At 36.9% G+C, this 23,086-nt stretch overlaps 1 protein-coding gene across 2 annotated transcripts in view; it reads left to right on the forward strand.

The window, feature by feature from the left end:
- The window catches only part of ascc3 (activating signal cointegrator 1 complex subunit 3), a 265,685-nt gene that overhangs the window by 89,918 nt on the left and 152,681 nt on the right, over positions 1–23,086 (forward strand). For both annotated transcript variants that reach the window (XM_059024632.1, XM_034003889.3), the window contains exons 11-12: positions 3,179–3,343; positions 22,704–22,880. In XM_059024632.1, coding sequence (XP_058880615.1) covers positions 3,179–3,343; positions 22,704–22,880 — 342 coding nt within the window. The remainder of the gene's footprint in view (positions 1–3,178; positions 3,344–22,703; positions 22,881–23,086) is intronic.

A 23,086-nucleotide genomic window follows, 5' to 3' on the forward strand; every position in this document is an offset into this window, starting at 1 on the left:
GGTTATTATAACCCTGGTTCCCTGATATAGAAACGTAACTATTAACCTTTAAGGTTGCTGCGTCCATGATTGCAGCAGGCTTGAAGGAAAATTGACGCAGAGATCTGTGAGCGCAGTACTTTTATGCCCTCGGAGAGCAGGCCATGACTGCGTCACGGGCTCTGCGAAAAGCTTTGGTATATCTTATTCAGGTTTTGAGTCTTTTAAGAGGTAAAGGCCCATACAGTAATGGTTATATTTATATTTCAGGGAACCAGGGTTATGATAACCTATTATTTTCTTACTGCAGATTGAAATACAAAATACAGTTTATTTATTTATTTATTTATTGTTTTCCCCCCGTCAACTGGTGTACTGTAGAACATTTAGAATAAATAAATAAATAAAACCTAATGTTAGCATTAATTAAGTACCAGATCTGTATTTCATAGTGCCAGCAGCTCAGTGCTCTGAGAGGACGTGATTAATGGCATTTTGTTGTAATTCTAGCATTATACCTGATTGATCTTCAAGTGCATAAGGACAACTGTAAAAGGTTTTCCTTGGTTAATTGAGCTTTTTACTAGCAGTAGTACATTTTATGTTGTTGTTCTTGCAAGAATAAGGATTTTTATGTATTCACATTACTTTTTGAAAACAATTTTCTATTCACAAATTGGTTACACAAACACGTTTGGCCATACTTCAAATTTTCAATGACATTGGCTGTGTGTAGTGCATCGGAGAAACCCCTTTATGACTAGCATTTCAGCTTATATGTAATAATAGCCTTGGCTGCAGAACTATACATAAAAAATACAAGTATATACAGTAAACAGTTTATGATTTACAGCAAGACTAGGGGAGGGGATTGTCTTGCCCATTTTTTCTCACTCAGACGACCCCTTAGTTACTAAATACCTTGGTATTTAAAAACATGCTCAATATTTCATAGTATAATAATACCCCAGAATGTTCTACTTTTTCTTGGTAAGCAGTACAACTGGTGATGGGGATTTTGTTTCAGGATAACTTTTGCCTTTGTTTCAGGATAACTTTTCAGGATAACTACCAAGGTGGAATGACTGAGTTTTACCTTTTCTCTTCATTTTAGGGTATAAATAGGGTTCTGGCTGACTGCCAAGGATGTCTCTGTCTCTGTCTCTATCTCTGTCTCTGTCTGTCTCTGTCTCTGTCTCTATCTCTATCTCTATCTTTATCTAGATAGATAAACTATATTGTATCAGCCTTGACAGCAGTCACAACTAAGGAAAAAACAAATGTTCTATTCCTATTTAGGGTACCACTTGAGTCGGATTGATCATTAAAATCTGTAGCATGTTTTTAAAGAGGTACAATTATCTATTCAGGGATAATAAGATATTTAGTGAGCAAGTAGTCTGAGTGAGCTTATCCGGCAACAAACTCCCCACCCCCATTTGGACTGCATTCCCTTTTAAAGAGGAGACTATTATCTATTCAGGGATACCAAGATATTTAGTAAGTAAAGGTCTGAATCATGAAAAATGAGCAAATTAACCACCACCCCCAGTTGTTCTGTAAATCGTTTGTTGTTTTCGTATTTCTTGCCTGTATGGTATTTAATGATTATAATGATGAAATGGCAGTGGTACTGTAGGTTAAAGTTAGAGTTGCCCAATGAAGAAAGTTCTGCTTGCTCTAAATAGTCTCTCTTGTATTACTGTTTTTGTTTAATATACTTGTTGGTTTAGTCTACTTACAGTACAGAATAGTGCATACTATGACAATATATAAAGTGTTATATTTGTTATGTTTCTTAGATGATTATAAATCCATAATAGGTGTTAAATTCTGTTCTCTTTACAATCGGCCCCTTTTGCTGTCCAGCAATACATTCTATTTTAAATGTACGATGGAGCTATCCTCAAGGTAGCAAGAATTGCATGTAATAACTCCAATGGTTTATGCAAATGATATGATACCCTAGCCTGCAGGAGTATTCCTTTCATAGGTATCTAAGATATTTGGGAGAGAACACCATTGCTCTAGGTTGTTTAACTATAACACAATATTACGTACATAACTAGAATGGATTATAATCTGACATGGCAATTTTTGTTATTTTGGCTACCTTTCACTCATAAATTAAATCAGTCCTTCTGCTAAATGTCCACATCATATTAAAATGATATTGTACTGCAGTGATGCTTAAAGATCTAGCACCAAGTCTAATATATTTACATTGTAGTGATGACATCTTAAATTATGTTCATCATGTTCTTGCTGTACTGTAGCTGATCTCAATTTTATTTTCATTATGCAAGGCATGGTGTACCTCAAGATTTTATTCTTCATTTGGTCCACAAGGACTTCTGCTGTGAAAGAGGGCCACTATGGCAGAAATCTCTTGAGAGGCTGCTGTCACCTGATTACAGAGGGGAGCAGACAACTGAATTTAAGCTTGACGTTTACTTGATTGTAATTCTATGTTCAGCTCTTGTCTGCGGTCCAAGCTAAAGGTCAGCATTCCTCCTGTACTGGCTGTTTTTGCCTGTGCATCGACCCCTTGTGTGTTTCGGTTGTCATCAGTGTTGATTTTACAGTTTTAAGGAACACGCTGAAACCCGCTGTCTTGCATTGTTCTGCTTCATCTTGAAAATTCTGATTTGATATTGAACACGGACTACAGGTATTTTGCTATCACTATGGATTGATGTGACAGCTCAAGTCTATTTTGACTGTAAGACGCATATTTCTTTAAAGAAACAATGAAAACAAAAAAAGTTAAAAAAAAAACAAAAAAAACCCTACTTTCTGCAGAGATCCAATCAGCGTGGTATTAAAGTATTATTTTATTGATCAAATGGAGAAAATCAATGTTATCAGCAGTCTGCAACACTTCAATGTAAAGTGGTAATAAAAAGCCTTAAGTGATTGTATTTTAATGACACAATGCACAATCCTGTATATCCCTGGTAATTAAATGGGCCAATGAAGTGAAGATTTGAATCCAGAAATTGTGAGGGAATAAGAAACTAAATACAAAATGTATTTTTCCAAGTGTTAACAAAGCTGTTGTACCCAAGGTTGTCACTCTTCCCAATACAGGTTACCCTTCAAGAGAAAACCTTGTACATAGTCAAAAATAGACAAGAGTATATCCAAGGAAGAACTGACAGGCTGTGATTTTGATTTTTATTGTTTGTGTTTTTTTCAGATGCTGGTTACAACTCCAGAGAAATGGGATGTGGTCACCAGAAAGAGTGTTGGGGATGTAGCTCTGTCTCAAATTGTGAGACTGATAATCTTGGATGAGGTGCATCTCCTACATGAAGACAGAGGACCAGTGCTGGAGAGTTTAGTAGCAAGAACCCTTCGGCAGGTGAGTTGCTGATTCTAACTATCAATTTTTAATGACAGTGCTTTTTTTTATTTTTATTTTATTTTTTTTAATAACAGCAAGACATACATTTTCTTATACAACACCTTAAAAAAAAAAATAGATAAGGAGCATATAGTGCATCGTACCATGTCGGGTGTTTCTTATTTGGCTGTCAGTTAAGCCTTCAAATAGCAATCGATTAATTGGGCACACAAAATATAATCGTTTGTGTAAATATCAATGATTGTACCCCCCACATAAATTTTCACTCCCCCCATATCATTGCTGTTAAGTAAAGGCTTGTGTGCAACAATTGAATGCAAGGGGTAATTAACTGTAATATATAGCTTTGCGCGTGGTACTGTAAGAGTACCGGCATTAAAATATTTTATCTAGAGATGTGCAAACTGGTTCCTTTGAAACCGGGTACCCAGTTCCTGCTTTGGAACCAACAAACTGGACACAAGCCTATCGTCCTGCTCTGGATCCCAGGCAGCACGCTTTTTGTTTACATCGAATACAGAGAGGGGCGTACTTACAAAGCATTTTCAAAACTGATTCACTGGTAGTTAGGATGGGACCAGCAAATCAGGTGCTAGTTAACACGAGCAGGAAAAGAAAAACATGCCCACTGCTTGTCTTTGGCAGAAATATTTTAAATAGCAAGACAGTATCGTTGTATCGTTGATAAACTTAAATAATGTTACTAACTATGCGCGTTACAACAATTTTATTATTGAATCGATTTATCCAGTATTTATATTGATGTATATAATGAGGAATGGAATTGATTTGGGGGGGGGGGGGGGGGAGAGCAGCCCTATTCTGATTTTCAAATGACCCACCAGTGATAGAGCCTAATTACAAGTAGAAAGCTGTCAGATTTCCAACTATATGAAATAGTTGAGTGCCATATTAGTGGGAAGAGCAACTGAGAGCCCAGGCATCCAGAACAACTTGTGGAGTTAGATTATGCAGTGGAAGGACAAAAGGAAAATATCCGTTGCTACCACACCGGGTCGACCTGAAGAAATTCATTACCTTAGTGAGACGAGTAATGTAGCATTAAGTCAAAGTGGAGATAAATTCCAATCGAGACATTCCATAATCTTGTAGAGGGACTACCCCTGGCCTTCGTGTCTTCCACACTAAAGGCATTTCTTTAATACTAGAAGTAGCACATATGGGGCTGCACGTTCGTGTACCTTTCTGTCCGTATGTATTAAATATTCTCACAATGCATGAAACGCTTGAGTGCAGAAATAAAGAAGATATATTACATTATACCTAAAAGCCCCGGGAGCAGTCACATTGACGGCCACACAGAAAACAATTGTATTTTGATTATACAGAACGGTATTCTACTTTATTATTTTTATTTACCAGTCCGCAATGTGTTTAGCAGTAATTAGATTAGTCTCTAGTCTCTGCCTGAGTGAATGACTGACAGTCTATTGTTTTTCAATCAGCCTTTTGAAAGTCTGGCACCTGCTTGCCAGCTCCGCTGCTTTGGTCAGTCAATTAGCAACGGGACTAGTGAAAAAAAATACCAGAGACCGTGGAGTTTTACAATGCAACAAAATATGGAGTTGATGTTTTGGATCATTCCGTGAAAGCTGGCTCCCGCCGGTGGCCTGTTCAGGTGTTTTACAATGTATTGGACCTAGCAGCCATCAACTCCTGGGTACTTTACAAAGAATGCACGGAGAAGAATTTACCAAGGAGAGACTATATTTTACAGTTAGCGCAGGAACTTCGCAAGAAGCATTTGGAACAGAGGGAGACTGCCAAGCGTGTGCCCACAGCTGAAGCTAGCAACCCCGCTGAGAGACGCCAATGCCAGGTTGGCAAGTGCAATAAAAATAAAACTTCGGACAGCTGTGACCTGTGCAGAAAGGCGGTGCGTAGAAGCGCATTATCTGTGTTGATTGTGAACAGCCTTAGACTCAAAGTAAAGGAATACCCTTTTGTTGAAAAACAGAAAAATAAATTAGACTTTTATTATAAGTTCTTGTGCTGTGTGCTTCTGTAAAATGTTTTCTTCTGTTTATTTATCTACGTTGTTGAGTTGCTTTTGCTCATCTGATAATAAACTGATTGCTGTTGAAAAGTTAAAAATGTATTGCTATTGTTACATTTGACTGTTTCTCCTTTCGTTATACTATTTACAGTGTTTTGAATACAGCCGTCAGAAAGACTGCTGCGGGGCTTCTAGGTATGAGTATATCTCCGGTCCTTCTAGTGTTAAAATACTGAATACGTTTAGATGGGTAGTGGTCCAACACTCTTTGTATGTCTCTGTATATATTTCAGATACGCTATTTGGCAAACAAAATTTACAACAAAGCCGTTTTCTGCTGTTCTGTAATGGCTGGCTCTCGCTGATCTAATCCCGTTGGGACCATACCTTGTTCAGATTAGAGGTTTGTTTTGAATATTAAAATGCCTTTTTATTGTCTGCTTTAGATGTCTTCAGGGGTCTAGGCGGACCCGAGACACGACCCGCACAAACTGGTTTTGGGTAGAAAATTGTTATGTGATACTGGTCGGGTATGGGTCAGGTCAGGTCTATTCAATTAATGTTAATGTTTTACAGTGCACCCCATCCCCATGCATTACTATTAAAGAAAGGTGATTTTCTTTGCTAATGTTTTTTTGTTCCTGTTGATAAACTTCTCACAGTACTGCAAAAGAGCCAGCTGCATTTGTGGCTTTAGAGCTTTGAACCTCTTATGTCAGCGACAGGGGACAGGACAGAATCCGTAACGGAATGTCATGAGAGCTTAGCAAATGTAGCATTGCTGTAGTCAAGTCCGGAAGACACAAAAGCATGAATTAGTTTCTCAGAATCAGGCAATGACAGAGGTCGCGCTGGCTTTTCTGTTCATGCGTTCCTGAAACACACATGCCCCAAATCTTGCGTCCCATCCATCAAATACAAACTTTTAACACAAAGGCTAATAAACTCCAGGGATGTGCATTTTGGTACATTTTGGTACATTTTTATCAACGTTTAAACTCAATGGCATATAGTAGTTTAACACATATCTGTCTCTGTTAGATATACATATAAACACACACACTTTTTTCTTTGTTACATATACTAACAGTAGAACGTTCACATGACAGCGAGACAGGATTCTAAGCACTGTTTGTTGCCTTCATCTACGTGTGTTTTAATATTTTTCTTCATTCCAATATCAGCAACAGCATCGCCGTGTCTTAAGCGAAGATTCTTAAAAAACTGTACATCCGTGCGAATGTGTGTGTTTTTTTGTTTTTTTTTTGCCCAGCACCTCTTTCACACACACATCTTGCCATCTCGATAGACAAGCCACGGATACATCTCCCATTCAAAATGATAAGAACGTATTTTTTGTTTGTGTTTTTGTGCATTAGGCTACTACTGCTTGTAACTGCTTCGGTCACTGTATTACTCATAGTCAGATGTAGATGTAGATGCAGATGAGCAATCTTCATGAGAATCCCCTGAAGATGCTGACTGCTTAGCAAAAAAACAAACAAAAAATTAATTTGTATGCTTAAAAAAATCTGTAAGGGCTTCTCTGTTAAACTAGTGTGTGTGTTTTTGCGTTTACTTTTTTCCAGAACACTTTGTTTTATTTCTTAGCCATATGGGCCTCTGTTAATATGGGCCATAACATTACATTATTTTTAAATAAAATACAGTGCATTGTGGGATACTATCGTATTCATTTCCAATGTTCATTGCGCTGCTAGGAACTGTAACCGAACTATTCTAATAGCATTAGTGTGTGTACGCATTACGCCCGGAACGGTACTTCAGTGGGGATGCTAAAGTTTGAGCTGGATTAATTAAAACGTTATGTAGTGTGGGCAGGGCCTAAAAGTAAATATCCTTAATATTGCTGGCAAAGCCAAATATGAGGCTTATTACTGCCACCTACAGGACTGGAGTGTACCTTAATCAATGCTGTTGTACTGCAGAACAGTTTTTTTTTTTTTTTAAGTTTTTTTTTAAACAAGTATTTTACAGTCATTGCTGCAGTGTAATAGATTACCACGAATATGCATGTCTGCGTCCCTTTCCATTCTGTGCATCCCATGACAAAATATTTTTCCGTCCATTTGACGGCCTTACTTTTTATTTGTCTTCTTAACACGGATGAAGCTTTGTGTTGTCCCAGTGTTCACTCCCTGGGTTTCAGGAGTTTACATTCAAGATAAGGGAACTGAAGTGTCTTTTTGCTATCAGCTTCCTACAAACTTCATATGGAGCAAAACAGCCAAGTTAAACAGTCGTTAAAATGACTGCTATATAATTGCTGTGTTTCAGTTCTATTTATTTTGTTTTTTGTCTGTGCTTTGACATTCCTCTTTTGAGCAACAGTCTTCTGGGGCAAGACAAAACAGGGTTGCAAATAGTTTGGTGCTTAACTGTTTTGAAAGTTTAGCACCAGAGAGCCTCCTGGTGCTAAATTATCAAATCACGCCCTAATCAAACCCCCTCACAACTTCCCACATGACATGAACTTTCTCTCCTGTGTATGTGGATGAGTGTGGGTGGGTCATGTGTGTAGTCCAGACCCAATGAGAAACTATCATCCTCTATGGTTGCTAAGGAATACAAAAATATATAAATAAATGTAATATGTCTACTGGCACCAGAATGTAATGTTTGCTGGCGCTATATGAGGTACCCTGGTGCTAGATTTGCAGCTTTACAAAAACCATGCATACGTTTGACATTAAGTAGCATTGGTCTGCCATTCTATTTCTTAAAATAGTTTTAGATCAATTATAATTATTTAATGTGCTTTTATAAACGTAAATGCTTCCAGCTGTGTTCCCTAATTCTCTATAGTTCATACTGGTACACCAGGTATCAGTGTTTAATTGTCTGCTATATTTCAACCAGAAACTTCAGCATTGGTTAAAGTGGTTTTATTTCCTTCCCAGATGTTTTATTCTAAATTCTTCAGTCGAGCTTCCTCATGCAGAAAGATCTTAAAAGCAAGGCTGGCATACACACAGAAGCATCTTATATTTTCCTTCAGTCCACATTACACTTCTTTACAAAAAAAAAAAACAAAAAAAAACCATCAAACACAAGTCAGAGGAAGAAGAATAACATTTTGAGAGCGGCATGTTACAGTAGAATCTATGCATCTAAAGACATTTTAAAGCATGGTATGAATAGCAGCACAGTATATGTCAGGACCGGATACTTGATGTATAGGAATACTTTTTTCATGATTATCACCACATTATGGGCTAAAGTCTGACATTGATACCGTTTTCATGCAGTGACCATTTACTATAACAAAACATCAGACAACAGTATAAATATGAAATGGCATTTCTATTTTGGATTTGATTTAAGCTATGTGCTCAACAGTGATGTCGATGTCAAGGTTTTAGTACTGAAGGGTATTCATTTCTTAAGAGTGTGAATTATTGATTGAAGCACGGTAAGCAAGAATGTTGCCTCTGGAGATTAGAAAAAAGAAAGAGAAAAGGATTTTAAAATCCTGAATTCATAAATAATGTATACACAGACACAGCAGGGAAACAAATCCCTGTAGAAAACTTTTTGTATATGTATGAAGAATAAAACTAGAAATGGTACAGAGAATACCTGAAAAATATGAAAACGCAAAACATATTGAGTATCAGATTTAAATATGATTTTACATTATTTTGATCTTTCTACCAGTGTTCTTTTTCTTCCTGTAAATTGGGCTTTGTGGAGCAGATTATATCTGGCTTTTGAACACTCTCTACTGCTACCTGAAGCAGTAACCTGAAGCTATCTGTCTGGAGAGACCACCGGTGATCTGTATGTGCTTTAATTCAAACAAACATTTACATTGCATTGCTTGTATTTCAAACTGACAGTTGTTTTGAAAGTTCCAGAGTAAAGAAAAGCCAATCTGAAGAAACACAAAAACACACCTCTTATAACTGAGGAAACATGTATATTCTTGGTCCGTACTGCAAACGTATCTTGGATATGGGTATCTCTGGAAGAAGTGGAAGAAGAAGTGGAAGAAGCAGTGGAGACCACCGTTTGTTAGACGTGTGCTCCAGGCACAATTAAATTTAATCTGCGATTTGATATCATAATTCACAATGCAGTTTGTGAAAATAGGAAGACAATAACAGTTTATCCACACTGCTCAAAAACAGTCAGGAGATATTCAGTAATGTGCATATGAACCGTTACAAATAATGGCTGAGATACCAGTTTTAATGCAAAATGGCTATCGGGTGTTATATATATATATAAGAATCTTCATAAACTTTGAGTGGAATTCTTATTATCAGTAAGTGAAATGCACAATGTCAGTTTTTATTGAAGTTTCACACTGTCAGTTTTAATTACAGTACAATAAAATTATTGAAAATACGGTTTGTAAGTAAAGTTTTAGAAAGAAGAAAAAAACAGTTGCAAAAGCAACAGTAAGTTACAAGATATTGTACTGTACAAGTGAAAATCTATAATGCAACATTACTACAAAAAACAAAATAACCCTGTGTATTTCAAACGTTGTTTTTAACATCAGTGTAATTGCAAAGCTGATGACTTGCATCAACAGTTTGCTGTTCATAGATCTGTATTATTGTGTCCTTGATTTTTCAGAATGGTTGAGAAAGCGTTTGTGGGAATGTTGAAATATGCTTTCCTTTTCTTGTACAATGGTGCATTATCCCCCGCTTTCAACACCTCCACTTCTGTCTACAAGGTTAATGCACATCTTTCATGGAAATGGCATTGATGCGTGAGCACTACGGCAACTCGAAAACTGTGTCTATGGCAACTTGAAATGCATCATAGGATCAGTAGTCTTAAAACCACACTAAAATACAGTGCTGAGGCACTAATGTGGATGAAAGTTAATACATTGCCCACTATCCTTTACATTCAGCTGTTTGAACTTCGTTTTCAGGGTGGGAGCTTGTGGCAAAGTGGTGACTGGTTACAGGTGTGTGCAGTGCAGAACGGATACAAAACAGACAGACAGTGATTTCCAGGTGCAAGGGTGTTTATTGATTATACAATGTCCAGAGCCTTAGGGCAAACACCTGTAAATAATAAACGATGGAAGTGATACAACTGCGTGTATCACTCAGTTTGTAATCCTTAGGTTTGACCCGAAACCATAAAACACAGTCCAGATTCTTTCCTCACCCACACGTAACACAAAACGCAAACAGTGTTTATTTTAGTGCATGAAACTAGTGCTTGTGTGAAACAAGGAAGTGCTGGTGTCCGGGTTTGTTGCTGGCCTGGGGCTGCAGCTCCAGATAGTGTTTAGTAGTCTTTTGAAACAAACAAAAACAGTTTACTTCAGACAATGAACAAAACACAACACTCACGTTTCAATCCCAGGTTCTCTTTTTAGGTTTGTTCTAATTTACAAAGGAACAGATCACTTACACTACGACCCCTATTTATACTCTTGCTCATGACCCCTAGGTTAACGAGCGCATCCGCTCCTCCAATCCTTGGATGCCACGCCGTTTACCATCCGGGTCATTGAGTTAAGGGTACTCTCTTCCTTTTACACATGGCCCTCACAGGTCGGGAGAGAGATCTAACACCAAGAATCATTTGATCTCTGTCACAGGGCTCCAAAATAATTTGCACAAACAGGACATTCTTGTTAAGTGAATTAGTATTATAAGATGTAATTTATAGTAAGCGACTGCTAAATGTGACTGGAACCATGTAGAAAAGTCATAGTGTCAGAAAATCTGTTTACTCAGTTTGTTTTAATGAGAATGGACTGTACTGAATTATTGCCAGATTCAGATGTAGATGTTTAAATACACTGCTCAACAACAACTGTGTTGGATATTCAGGGATGAGTATAAACATTATCAGTTGATGGTCATTTTCAAATATCCAACATTACAGACCATGCTGGGAAAGGGGGTCCCTAGTGGCCACCTTACCAGTGCTGTTGTACACTCTCAATACATTAGATATTTATTATGTACTGTCAGGTTTGCTGTGTTGTAAAAGCTGTGGAAGTTTCAAACCTGTACCAGAGAGCTAGAAATATGAATCGTTCTGCATCATGTAACTAATCCTGTGTGTTTAGCTGTAAGTTTTTAACATATACTGCGTTGAGAATGTGTATTCAATTTCATTTTAACGTTTGTGATGTAGTTTGTTTAAGTATTATAGACCATGCTTCAACAACACACACAAAGCAACATTGCATGACTTTTTTTTTTTTTTTTTGATCTATAGATCTAATTTATATCAATTGTAGGGTTCGGATTAGGAGGTCCCTTTCAAAACCTGAACTTCCCCTTGGTTTATTATTGGATGGGGTATTTGCTCTTTTTATCCCAACAAAGTGGTTCAATATCATGCTGACTGACAAGACAGGTATCGCTGCTATCTGCTTAAATATGCATTGTCCAGTCTTATCCTTTAACACAATCCATTGTTCCTGCCGTTGTTGCCGTTCACTGTTATATACTGATTTATGGCACATCTTACACCAAGGTGTTCAAACCTTTTATATTTTAAATACCAGTCTTTTAATTGATGCACTTTTGTCTGACTTGAAAATGCTGTCCTTGTAAAGATGATACAAAAAGTCTATCAATCAATTACTGAGCCAGGGATTTATTGACAAAGTCATTTACTAATGTCCTGAGAGTGATACTTGGCGCGGTTGTAAATATTGCATCTTGAATGGTTGGTTTGTATTCAATACATACCATTATTTTTATTACATTAGTGTTCAGCAGCAAATGAGCAGCGGCTTACCTTTGCCATTTAAATGTACTCATTTTAAAGGAAATGAATTGGGTTGCTTTATGAAACTGCCTTGCCTTAAACTGTCTGTAGGTAGATTATCATTTCTAAGAATGACTTTTAGCAGTTCTTTGCACTGTATGTGATACCGCTTGTTTGATTTGTTCAGTGGTGCGTTTTTATTCAACAGATACTGGTAAATCTTTTAATTTTAAAAATAAATAAAATAGCAGTGTGACTTATGCGTTGATCGTGTCCGTCCGTCCTTGCATCTGTGTGTCTGTCTGTCCGTTCGTCACACTTCATGGTGAACACAAAAACTTACTTCACAGGGTTCTCCCCAGGAATTCTGTACAGCCGGGCAGCAGAACATTATAGCCGGGAGCACTTTTAATGGGAAAATAAACTTGCCTTACCTTAAATATATAATACGACAAAGAATTTGAATAATGTGTTGTCTTTCGTTGACTATATCTGGTTGCGCTTTTTTATGTTCTACATTTTCTTTTTCATTACTATTTTTTATTATGGTAAATTACCATGCTTATTTAGGAACTCTACGATTTGACTGGGGAAAGATAACGTAGGGTTTTTGGAGTTCACACGAAAAACGGTAACCTTTTCACTTCCTTTTTAGCTTGAGCTCATTGCTTCATTTAAATTGTTTTCTTTATGTTAAGTTTTCAGGGCATTTTGTTAATGCACGTCTATTTTTGTTTTTCGCTATTCTACGTTTTTTGAATGCAACTGTTCATTTTAACCATTTTTTTTTTTTTAACACAACAGTATTCACACATGTTTGGTCACCATCATAACTGTTGCATGAAACCGCAGTGTAATAATCCAGCACCTCTGCAGTTAAGCATTTGTATGTCATCTGACAACAACTGATAACCCATCACGCCTTTCCTCTTAAAGACATACAGCCTCTATAAATGAACCCCCAGTATCTCTCACAAGCACCTGGGTACATATTATTGTTACGATATCACAACAAAAGGAATATACTTTTTTTTTTTGTTGGTGCGTATGTATAGCTATTATGTACTATAGATCACCTTACAGTACAATAATACAACCAAAAATTGACTGAATGATAATACCCGAAAACAATCGTAATATTTTTTTTAATAAAGTAATTGGTTATTTTTTTAGCAATCATTTTTTACATTTTAGCCTCTCGAGTGCTTAACACAGACCCCCCCCCCCACCCCCACCCCCTCTGATTGGTTAAATGTTCTACGAAGACGTCAACACAGCTGTCATGTGGTTCCAAGATTTTTTTTTTTTTCACCCAGCAGCGCCCAACTGATGTAGTCTGCTAGAAGCACAATCAATCCTTATTGTTAAAGGCACAGTAGCATCTGCAAGACGGGCGGATTGGGCTGAAAAGGCCTGGGGAGAACCCTACTTCAGCAAACATGCATCATCTGCTCCTGTTTTTAACCTTTCACTTGCTGTGCGCTTATTGGGCAAATATGAGGACACGCTATATATGGGTCTGCGCTAGTTTCTTTTTATTCTCAATAGTCCTCTCGAGGATTCAACAAAATGTTCTTCCTTGATAGAAAATTACTTTCTGTTCACAGATTATTGTACACTTGGACTAGCTGATTGGTATTCTAAATGTACAGTAGTTTGTAGAAAAAAACAGTGGAATCATTTCTATTCTGGTGTAAAGAGCCATTTTGAAACTAAAGTGTTTAGGGGTATATTCATTATTGTTGGCTGCTGTGTTTAAGTCTTTCATACTGAATTAGTTCAGTTTTATATAACTGACCATTGGCTTACTATGTTTTTTTAAATCCTTTTCAAATTATGTACTGTCTAGAATACTTTCTTAACTGTTTACCACAACATCCAGTTTAAAAATATTAGCTATAAAATGTAGAATTTTACCAGAATCTATGGAATATTTCATACCGTTTATTAGAGTCAAGAGTCTTCATTGTTCTGATCATTAATTTGTTTTTGTTCAAAACAAAAAACCCAACAATCTTCAAATCTTTAAATAAAAGAAACACAATATCTAACCAATGTTAGACTGCTTTCTGACTGCATCCGTTTCAAAACAGACTTGGTCTGGTATGTTTAGTTTGAAACAATGCATCAGTTTGTTTGCTGTTCACACTAATCTGCGAGCAAAGGGAACAAGCTGGTTTGGATGCAAGTTTGTTTTTTGGTCCATTTTCATTTTTTTTTCAGGACCAAGTTCATTTTATGTTCACAACGCAGTTAGCAAGTTAGTTACGGTTTGTGAACTGGATGTTTACAATATCCTGCAAGGCATCTTGGTATCTTAAGTGCTTTGTGATGGTGGGCCACTATGAAAGGCGCTATATAAAATGGATTGATTTGATTGATTGATTGAAGATGGCAGCTATTGATGTATTGATGAACACTGGAGGAAAGTTCAGAAAGTCAAGGGAGAGCATTCTCACCGTCTTTGAGCAATCCACAACCGCTGCTGGACATTTTGTTTTTTTCTCTACTTGTTTCCTCAGAATATGAACTAAACAATGTGTGAAATGTTGACTTCCTCATCAGGTTACCTTGTATAGTTTGTTCTGTTATATGTGCAAAATGATGAAGTCCAGCCGTTGTTCACATTTGAGGTTTAGCAAGCGAACCAAACTTAGTTACTTTGCCAAACGGACCAAGACCACCTCTTTAGCTGGACTCAGTATGGTCCTTTTCCCAAGCTGACTTTGTTGTTCACACATCACACCAAACGTACTGTACCGAGTGCGGACCAAGCCCTCTAAACAGACCCAGTGTGAACACAGCCTTATTTGAGCAATACTGTTGGGATATTTTGTTACCTTACCTGACAAAGAACTAGAGAAAACTGCTTTAAACTGGAGGTTACTTTGGACATTAGGAGGTAAGGGGGACATTGGAAATATTTTTTCACTTCTAAGAAAAGTAATGCGGTAGTTTTAAAGTGTTCATTTTCCTAACTTTCTAATCAGCTGTTTAAACGGCATGCCTTCTTTATGTAAGCACATGGCTGATAGAGTTGTTTAATGTGATCTCTTGTCGCAATTATTAGAGGTATAACAATTAATTGTGCATTAAAATAACAAAGTAGTCCATCATTAAATAATCCTACAAGAAGCCCATCAGGACCATCACATGTATTGTGACAGATATCTCATTGTGATTTGAATATCATGATACATAACATATTATTACATTAGTGTATTGTTACACCCCTATCAGTTATATTAAAGCTATACCAGAATAAAATGTGGATGCTCTGAAGACCATAAATAGAAAATGTTGAGTTTTAAAAATCACTCATTCGTAACTGCTACTAGATCACACATGATCTGCTACCCCTTCTCGTCCTGATTTTGTAATCAGATGCAGGGATAAGTACAGGTAATCCCACAGTGCCAGCTGCCTCTATAAAGCATTGGAGGATGACTTGTTCATTTAGCGAGGTATGAGGCTTTGTAGGTATTTGCAAGCATGTTGGTGTCAACAGGCAACTGTAAATAATTGGAAAGAATTAAAATGAAGCTCATTTGATACAACAAAACTTAAAAGAGAAACTGAGTGTTAACATGTTCAGAAAGAGATGCATATATCCATATATATCCATGCATATAATGTTAATTAAAAAAACAAACAAGCCCAACATTAATACAACGAAACGTAAGATAATAGATTGCCATTGGCCATAAATTATAACTATTAAAACATTTTCGTGGACATGATTAACAGACATTTTTATACACTTTAGCATATGTTTTTTTTTTCTTTCAGTCCCTTCTCAGTTAGTTAAGGCTAAGTTTTCTTTGGGATATGGAATCAGGTTAACCAATTTTTATTTTTTTTAATGAATATTTTCTTCTCTAAAGGTAGTTATCCTTTTCACAAGGAAATGTTAAAGTTGCCATGCTTTGTTGTATGGTGGTTGTAATTAATTAATAGCAGTCCCAATAGCTGAATTGATGCAAGCAAAAATAGATGCAAGGATTTAAGTTCAAGCTCTGTCAAGTAGTAGTTTGTCAGTGTTTCTCAAACCTAATAATTACTGATATGCTGGCTTCCTTTAATTACAATGCTGTTGGCACACTCATAGCAACACTTTGAAAAACAAAACAAGAACTTTAACTGTTTATTCAAAGAGATGAATGTGAAAGGTAGGCAAAGTTAGCGACTTAACAACAAAGTATGTGTAGGAAGCTTTACAAGCAAAAATAATCCAACACAATATTTTTATTGTTACAAGGGTTTTAGCTGCCTATTTTGATTCTCATTGAAAAAGGTCATTTGTATCTTGTCTCTCCTGAGGCATTTACTGTAAATCACTCCTACTTCTTTGTACACCTTCATGTTTACTGGTTGTGTTCCTTGTAGATTTGGTCTCTAGTGCTGAGCTGTATTTATATTTGACCTTGCCTCCTAATGGAGATCAAACTGGTAGATTTGCTTAATTAATACTCTTAAAGGAATTGTGTGAGGGTGTCAAGTTAAAAAGTGATAATAACAGCATGCATTTATGAATTTTTCGAGGTGTTAAACAAGACACATTAAATAATTGACATAATTACCGTTACACTTCACCCTGATATAAAAAGTAAGAAGCTGCAGGTGCCAACTATCAGTGGATTTGCTGCCTGAAAGGGTTGCTAGGGAATTCGCTTTAATTTATGGCTCTTGTATGGTAACTTTAACAGCTTTTAAAATTGGCATTGCCAGGGATAGATTACAAAATAAGTCAATTAAACAGTTTTGTTTTTTTCAAGTTCATTTTGCTGTGGACGTAGAACAGAACTGCAACTGCTGTAAAAACATAAACAAACAAACACACGCATGTTCCTAATAAAGTGTCCACTGTGCAGTTCTTCCAGCTTGCTTACTCACTACCTGTATCCAGTGTTTGGGTTATTGTACCGATTTAAAACCGTAGAGCGTTCTTTTTGTTCCCCATGTTCCACAGAGACCCCCGAGGGGTTTGGACAACCCTTGAAGATATTTTAAAGAATGATGGACATAGATTATTACTCCTCTCTGCATTATGCATTTAAAAAAAAAATCCAGATGTATTGCTGTTTATTATCTCCCATGGGAAATTCAGTGGAGGCTCTTGTACAATTGAATATCATACTTCAAATGTTAGATTTATCTTGAGAACCGCTTAGTCTAATTTGATGTAAATGTGCATAATGGGTTTCACACGTATTTCTCACACTTTCTTTTTTAATTGACTGAAAAGAAGGCATACTATTATAACATAGCATAACAGCAGTAGATAAATGCCTCTGGAGTAAAATTAATGTTAGCTTACCTAAGAAGTAGTTCTTACCTTCAATGCAGACAAGAAAACTGAGCTAATAGTAATACTGTTTTATTGTAGTTAGTATATATTGCTACCTTCATGTTTTCATACATTTTTTTCACTTGATTACTACTGCACCTGTATCCCTGTGTGAGCACTAGCGTTAATAAATCAGCATGCTCTGGAAAGAATTAACCACAATGCAAACTGGAAGCTGGTAGTATAAAAAGCGTATTAGCCAGGTAAACTTAAGGAATGTAGTAATATATAAGAATATATGATCTGCTTGAAGTCTGCAAGATTGCAGTGATATAATATACCAAGATAGATTGCAATGTAGTCTGATTCCAATTCTGACCTTTTGATTATAATACATACATGCCTTTATACATATAATAAAAAATTAAATAAATGAATACATAAATTATGTTGCATGGCTCTCAGTTGAGTTGTAATGTATTCCAGAGAAGTATTGGATTTGTGATAAATAATTACAGCCTGTAATTTAATTTGTTGATAATGCAGATTTATTTTTTATTTTAGCAGTTATTGTTCACTTTGCGTACAGTGCACACTCATAAAAACCTACTGTTTTCTGTTTGTAAAACAGATATGTACAGTATGATGGGCAGTATAAAGGGTAGTATAATACACATCAAGTTAATAAAATGAACATATAGTATTTGCTTATAATACAAACCAACATTTTCTAAAATCACAGTAGACATTCGGTATACAAAATGTATTAAACTAGCAATATACCAATACAATTCAATTGCTTTTCATGAATTATGTTAATCAGTGAACAGTTCTAACCTGTAAATTATTATGTGCATTTATTTATTTATTTATTTATTTATTTATTTAATTAATTGTATTAATTGTTCCAGATTTTTCTCCCAATTTTTGAAAAACAATTAATTTGTCAATATCTTAGCCAGAGCCAGCTTAAGTGCAAACGAGCTTCCGACAATTAACTGATTCACAAAGATAAAATGAAACCAGCTTCCGGAACCTCCCATTTCTCCATTGGTTTCATTGGTTGTTTGGCTTTAAGAAAACAGACCACATACTGGGAAAACGTGTACTCTGTGAGAGAGGTATTTTACTCTTATTGTAAAATATATCCCTTTGTTGTGGAGGTACGATGTTGGATTGGCTGTAAAACAGGAAATTCTGGACACATCCTGACTGGATACACTGCACTATTCATAACTTAGCAGCTTATATTGGAAACATTCAAAATAATTAACACTCAAAAGGGGGATATTTGCTTTATAGAGACTGATGATGTTATATAACTATACAGTACCTGTCTGTGTGCATCTACTGATAATGAAGTGCAGCAATATATCATTTAATCACACAAGATGTGTGTGTGCAGTACAGGTGGTCAATCGGACATTATACTTTACAAACCTGGTTATTAGGTTGAGTCTCGCATGCAATGCAGAGCTGCTCTGAGTCCTAAGCCTCTTTCACACTGGCAGTCCAACCTGAGTCCGGCCCCGGGTTCTGGCTACCCAGGTCACAATCCCATGTAGTGTGAAACCACATACCTGGGTTGTACCCTGGTCACAGCGGCCCACCTCAGGATGTGGGTCGACATGTTTTGATCCAGGTTGAGTGAGACAAAATGCATGACGGCCGTTCTTAAGCTGACGAAATAACAAAGCCACGCCTGCATGAAAGTTTCACTTTTGCAAGGAACGTTTTTGTTTATTCTCTTTACCCATATTTCTGTTGCTTGAGACACACCATAAGCCAGATTGCAACAGGGATCGAATCAACATTTGGTCCAACGGTTCAATCCAGAGAAGCTTGGATGTAAGCGTCCGTAGCAAGCTGCTTCCAGGGCATTGATACGTGCATTGTTTGCTTGCCTCTGTCACCCAGGTCAACCCTGTTTTATTAAAAAACAGTGTGAAATCGTGTAGCTGACCCGCATGACACCGGGTCCAACCCGGGTAGAGCATGCCAGTTTTTAAAGGGGCTCTAGACAAACTCAGATGAGTGAATTCTGGATCATAGCAGCTGGATGAGATGTCTTGCCAAGCTGGTATGGTAGACCTAATATGTAGCATTGTAGGGTGGGGATTTGGTACAGTGTGATTTCTGGCAATTTACATTATCTGCCTCTGGGTTTAAGCACTATTCCAATACAAATGCAATTGTACAGTATATCTAATTTGAGCTATTTATAAAATGGAACATGATTATTAAATGTTCACTTGTTAATGTATATCTCAAGCTTTTAATTTCATTGATGCTCACTGGGTATAAAGTGTTTTATTCCGTATCCCTTTGGATGAGACGTATAACAAAGGTCTTATTGTAAGTGACTCGGTGGCAGCAGTTGTTGATGATGCATAGTTCACCCCCTAATCTCTAAAGCGTCTGCTAAATGACTAAATAATAATAATAATAAAAGGTTTGAACTGCTGAGCTGTCATTAGCCAACAATTTTCATTTGAAATAAAAACTCTTGGACGGAGTATTGTAGGTAATGTTGCCTTAATGTCACTTAATTAGGTTAGTCATTATCACAAATGTTAAAGTTATTTGAGCGGTGGTGATTATCTTACCTTTAGGGCATTAACAATAATAACCATGTTCAGCGAGCGGAAAGAGAAATGTCAGTAGCAAGACAACTGGTCATTATAAAATGGTTTTGAAGTTTTTGAATTCTAAAGAGATTTAATGATGCTGTACGTTTTAGAGCCAAAAATAAAAATAAAAATACCATAAAATCAGGTGGAATGCAATTACACATGGTATTTAGGAAGTAGCAATTTAGAGAGTATAAAGTTGTTCATTAGTACCCTGATGTTGCTAGTATTTGCTCCTTATTTCATTTTTAGAATGCACTGTAGCATGTTCATAAGCAAGTCATTTTTTATGGTCTAATGGGGGAAGTATAACATTTTTTTTTTTTTTTTTAACAATTGTGTTTTTCTGGTCTATGTACTGTAGAATATATTAGGATAGGGTGCTGGTTCCATGAGAGAACAGAGTGCCTGTAAACTATAATGTATTTAAGGTGTTTCATAAAACACGGCAACTGTTCGATCAAATGCAAAGAGACTGTAGTTATGTTTCATCTTAAGGTGTAAACTACATAGGGGTGGGTGATGTTTTTTTTTCTTTACTAAGTTGTTTAATTGGACCAATGGAATACTCGCCCATGTCATTTCATTTTACATATTAAACGTGGATTTGAATAGCCCTCCAGGATTAGAATTGGGCACCCATGGTGCAAACCAAAGCTTTATTAAATGTTGTTGCTACATGTTAAATGTATTGTGGGACATATTCCCTGAATATGATAATACATGAACGTCTATTAGAAATGTAACAGGCTTCATTAATGAAACTGTATGTCTTGAGAAACAGGGCAAACTGCTATGTCTTAAGAAAAAGGGCCCCTTGGTTCCTGGCAGACATAATGAACTATGTGACCTACTGATTAGAGGACCGGCGCATGAACTGGATTAGGCTGAGCGGACAGTTGAATTATGTACAGATAATTCACACGTGGAACAACAATCGTTTTGACGCAAGGAAGGCACAAACTAGCGATGTCCCATGCTAAGCTTAGAGATGAAACAGCAGCCGAAATTCAAGATCTGAGGATTAGCCTGGGTAGGTGTCAACTGCGTAACACAGAGCTTAACAAAGCAATGCGTAGGAATAATGAGGTGAATGGTGGTTTGATCATTGAGAAGGCTGCATTAAAATATAGAATTGAAGAGTTGGAATATGAGAGAGCAGTGGTAACTTGGGACAGAACTAAGACTGATGCCAAGGAGGCTGAGTTTGCAGCCCTGCCTCCCCGAAACCCACAGGCTAAATTGAAAACCCGGGCACCCCAGGTTTTCAATATCCTAGAGATACCATCATTGCTGTCTGCACGAGAACAGCACCCAAATACACATGGCTTTCTGAACACAAGAGACACACACAGAATGCAGTTAGGGTCAAAAATGACATTCAGTGAACTGTTAAGTGTGACTGTAAAAGTTCCACAGTTTGACCTGACAAAAAAGGGTAATCATATAGAAGACTTCATCGCTACAACTAGAGGTTTTGTTAAATCGGATAGAAAGGTAGAAGAGGAGTAAAATTATTTTTTTCTTAAACAAAGGTTACTGCATGCTGCTTGGGTAAATAATTTACTAGAGGAAACGCACAATAACTTAGAGAAATTATGTCAGGAGTTAATAAAGAGATACTCTCCTTTTGCCAACCCAGGTGTGGCTCTAACTAGGGCTTACAGCATGAAATGTAGGGAAAAGGAAAATCCACATGAGTATGAAATGTATTTTTGTTTACGACTGTAAGTCGCCCTGGATAAAGACGTCTGCTAAGAAATAAATAATAATAATAATAATAATAACATAAACATACCAAGCAGGTTATGGTCCCAGTGAGGATCCCGATAAAATGGTACAGTTTAGACAGTTGTATTTGAATAGCTTGCATCGAGTGATAGGAGAGTTAGCAAGTTTGGTTGTGAACTGTGCGTCCCCAATTGATGTGATAGTGGATAAGGCACGAGAAATCTGGTTCCGTAAAATAGTGAGTTTCCATAGGAAAGACGCAGCAGCTGCAGATAAGATTTATGCCGTCCCTGCAGACAGAGGGATCAGAATGGCCAGCCGCAAAAAACAAATAAACAACAGTACCCGGTAAGGGAGGCAAGAGCTCAGCAGTCCGAGAATAATTACAGTAACAGTTCAGCCGGCAGGAACCAAGCTAGCCAGCGCGGGGGTAATAACAAAGAACGTCGTAAGAATAGAAATAACGGGGGTAAGTTTAAAAACACTTCGTATCAGGAAGATAACCCCCAGGCTAAATCAGAGATTAAAAAACTCAGGGAGTTGCTTAAGCAGATACAGGAAACTTTGAAGCAGCTAACTACTATGCAGCCCCCAAGTGACACGGGTGTCAGCACTGCCCAAAGAACACACAGGGCACCGCACCAACAGGTACCTCCACATGACTATACAGAGAACAAATACCGCTTCCCCAGATTAATACAGTCAGGCAGATAGGAGCCACTGAAACAGTGTCATCTAAACATTCTATCCTTCTATATTTCGTTTCTTTTTATATAAACAGTAATGTGCTTGCTTTAATCCTAAGGATTTTTGGTTTTAAAAAATGTGCTTGCTAGATCACATATTTTACTTGATAGATGTACAATGTGTTGTATGTATGATTTTGTATTGATCACTTTAGCACGGTCTATAAAAAGCTAATGTATTGATTTTCTGCTAAGTATAAATATTTGTGTGTCCTTTTCTGTTAAGGTTGAGTCGACCCAAAGTATGATCCGAATATTAGGTCTGTCTGCAACACTTCCAAACTACCTTGATGTGGCTACATTCCTTCATGTGAATCCCTATATTGGACTCTTCTACTTTGATAGCAGATTTCGACCAGTTCCTTTGGGCCAGACCTTTGTCGGAATAAAGACAACAAACAAGGTATGTATGAAAAGCATTACAAAAAGTAAATCTTCAATTAAAGTAGTCTGTTTTCAGTCTTAAAAATGCTGCAGTAGCATGCCTATTATTATTATGGGTCTGTGACAGGGTAGCGTCACTTGCAAGGCTCGTTACCGGCAGACACAAGAAGCTGCAGTTTAAATGTGATTGCGCACTTTTGTTAAACGAAACAAAAGGTTTAAACA

Source organism: Acipenser ruthenus, chromosome 5, assembly GCF_902713425.1.
Source record: "Acipenser ruthenus chromosome 5, fAciRut3.2 maternal haplotype, whole genome shotgun sequence".
Taxonomy (NCBI): domain Eukaryota; kingdom Metazoa; phylum Chordata; class Actinopteri; order Acipenseriformes; family Acipenseridae; genus Acipenser; species Acipenser ruthenus.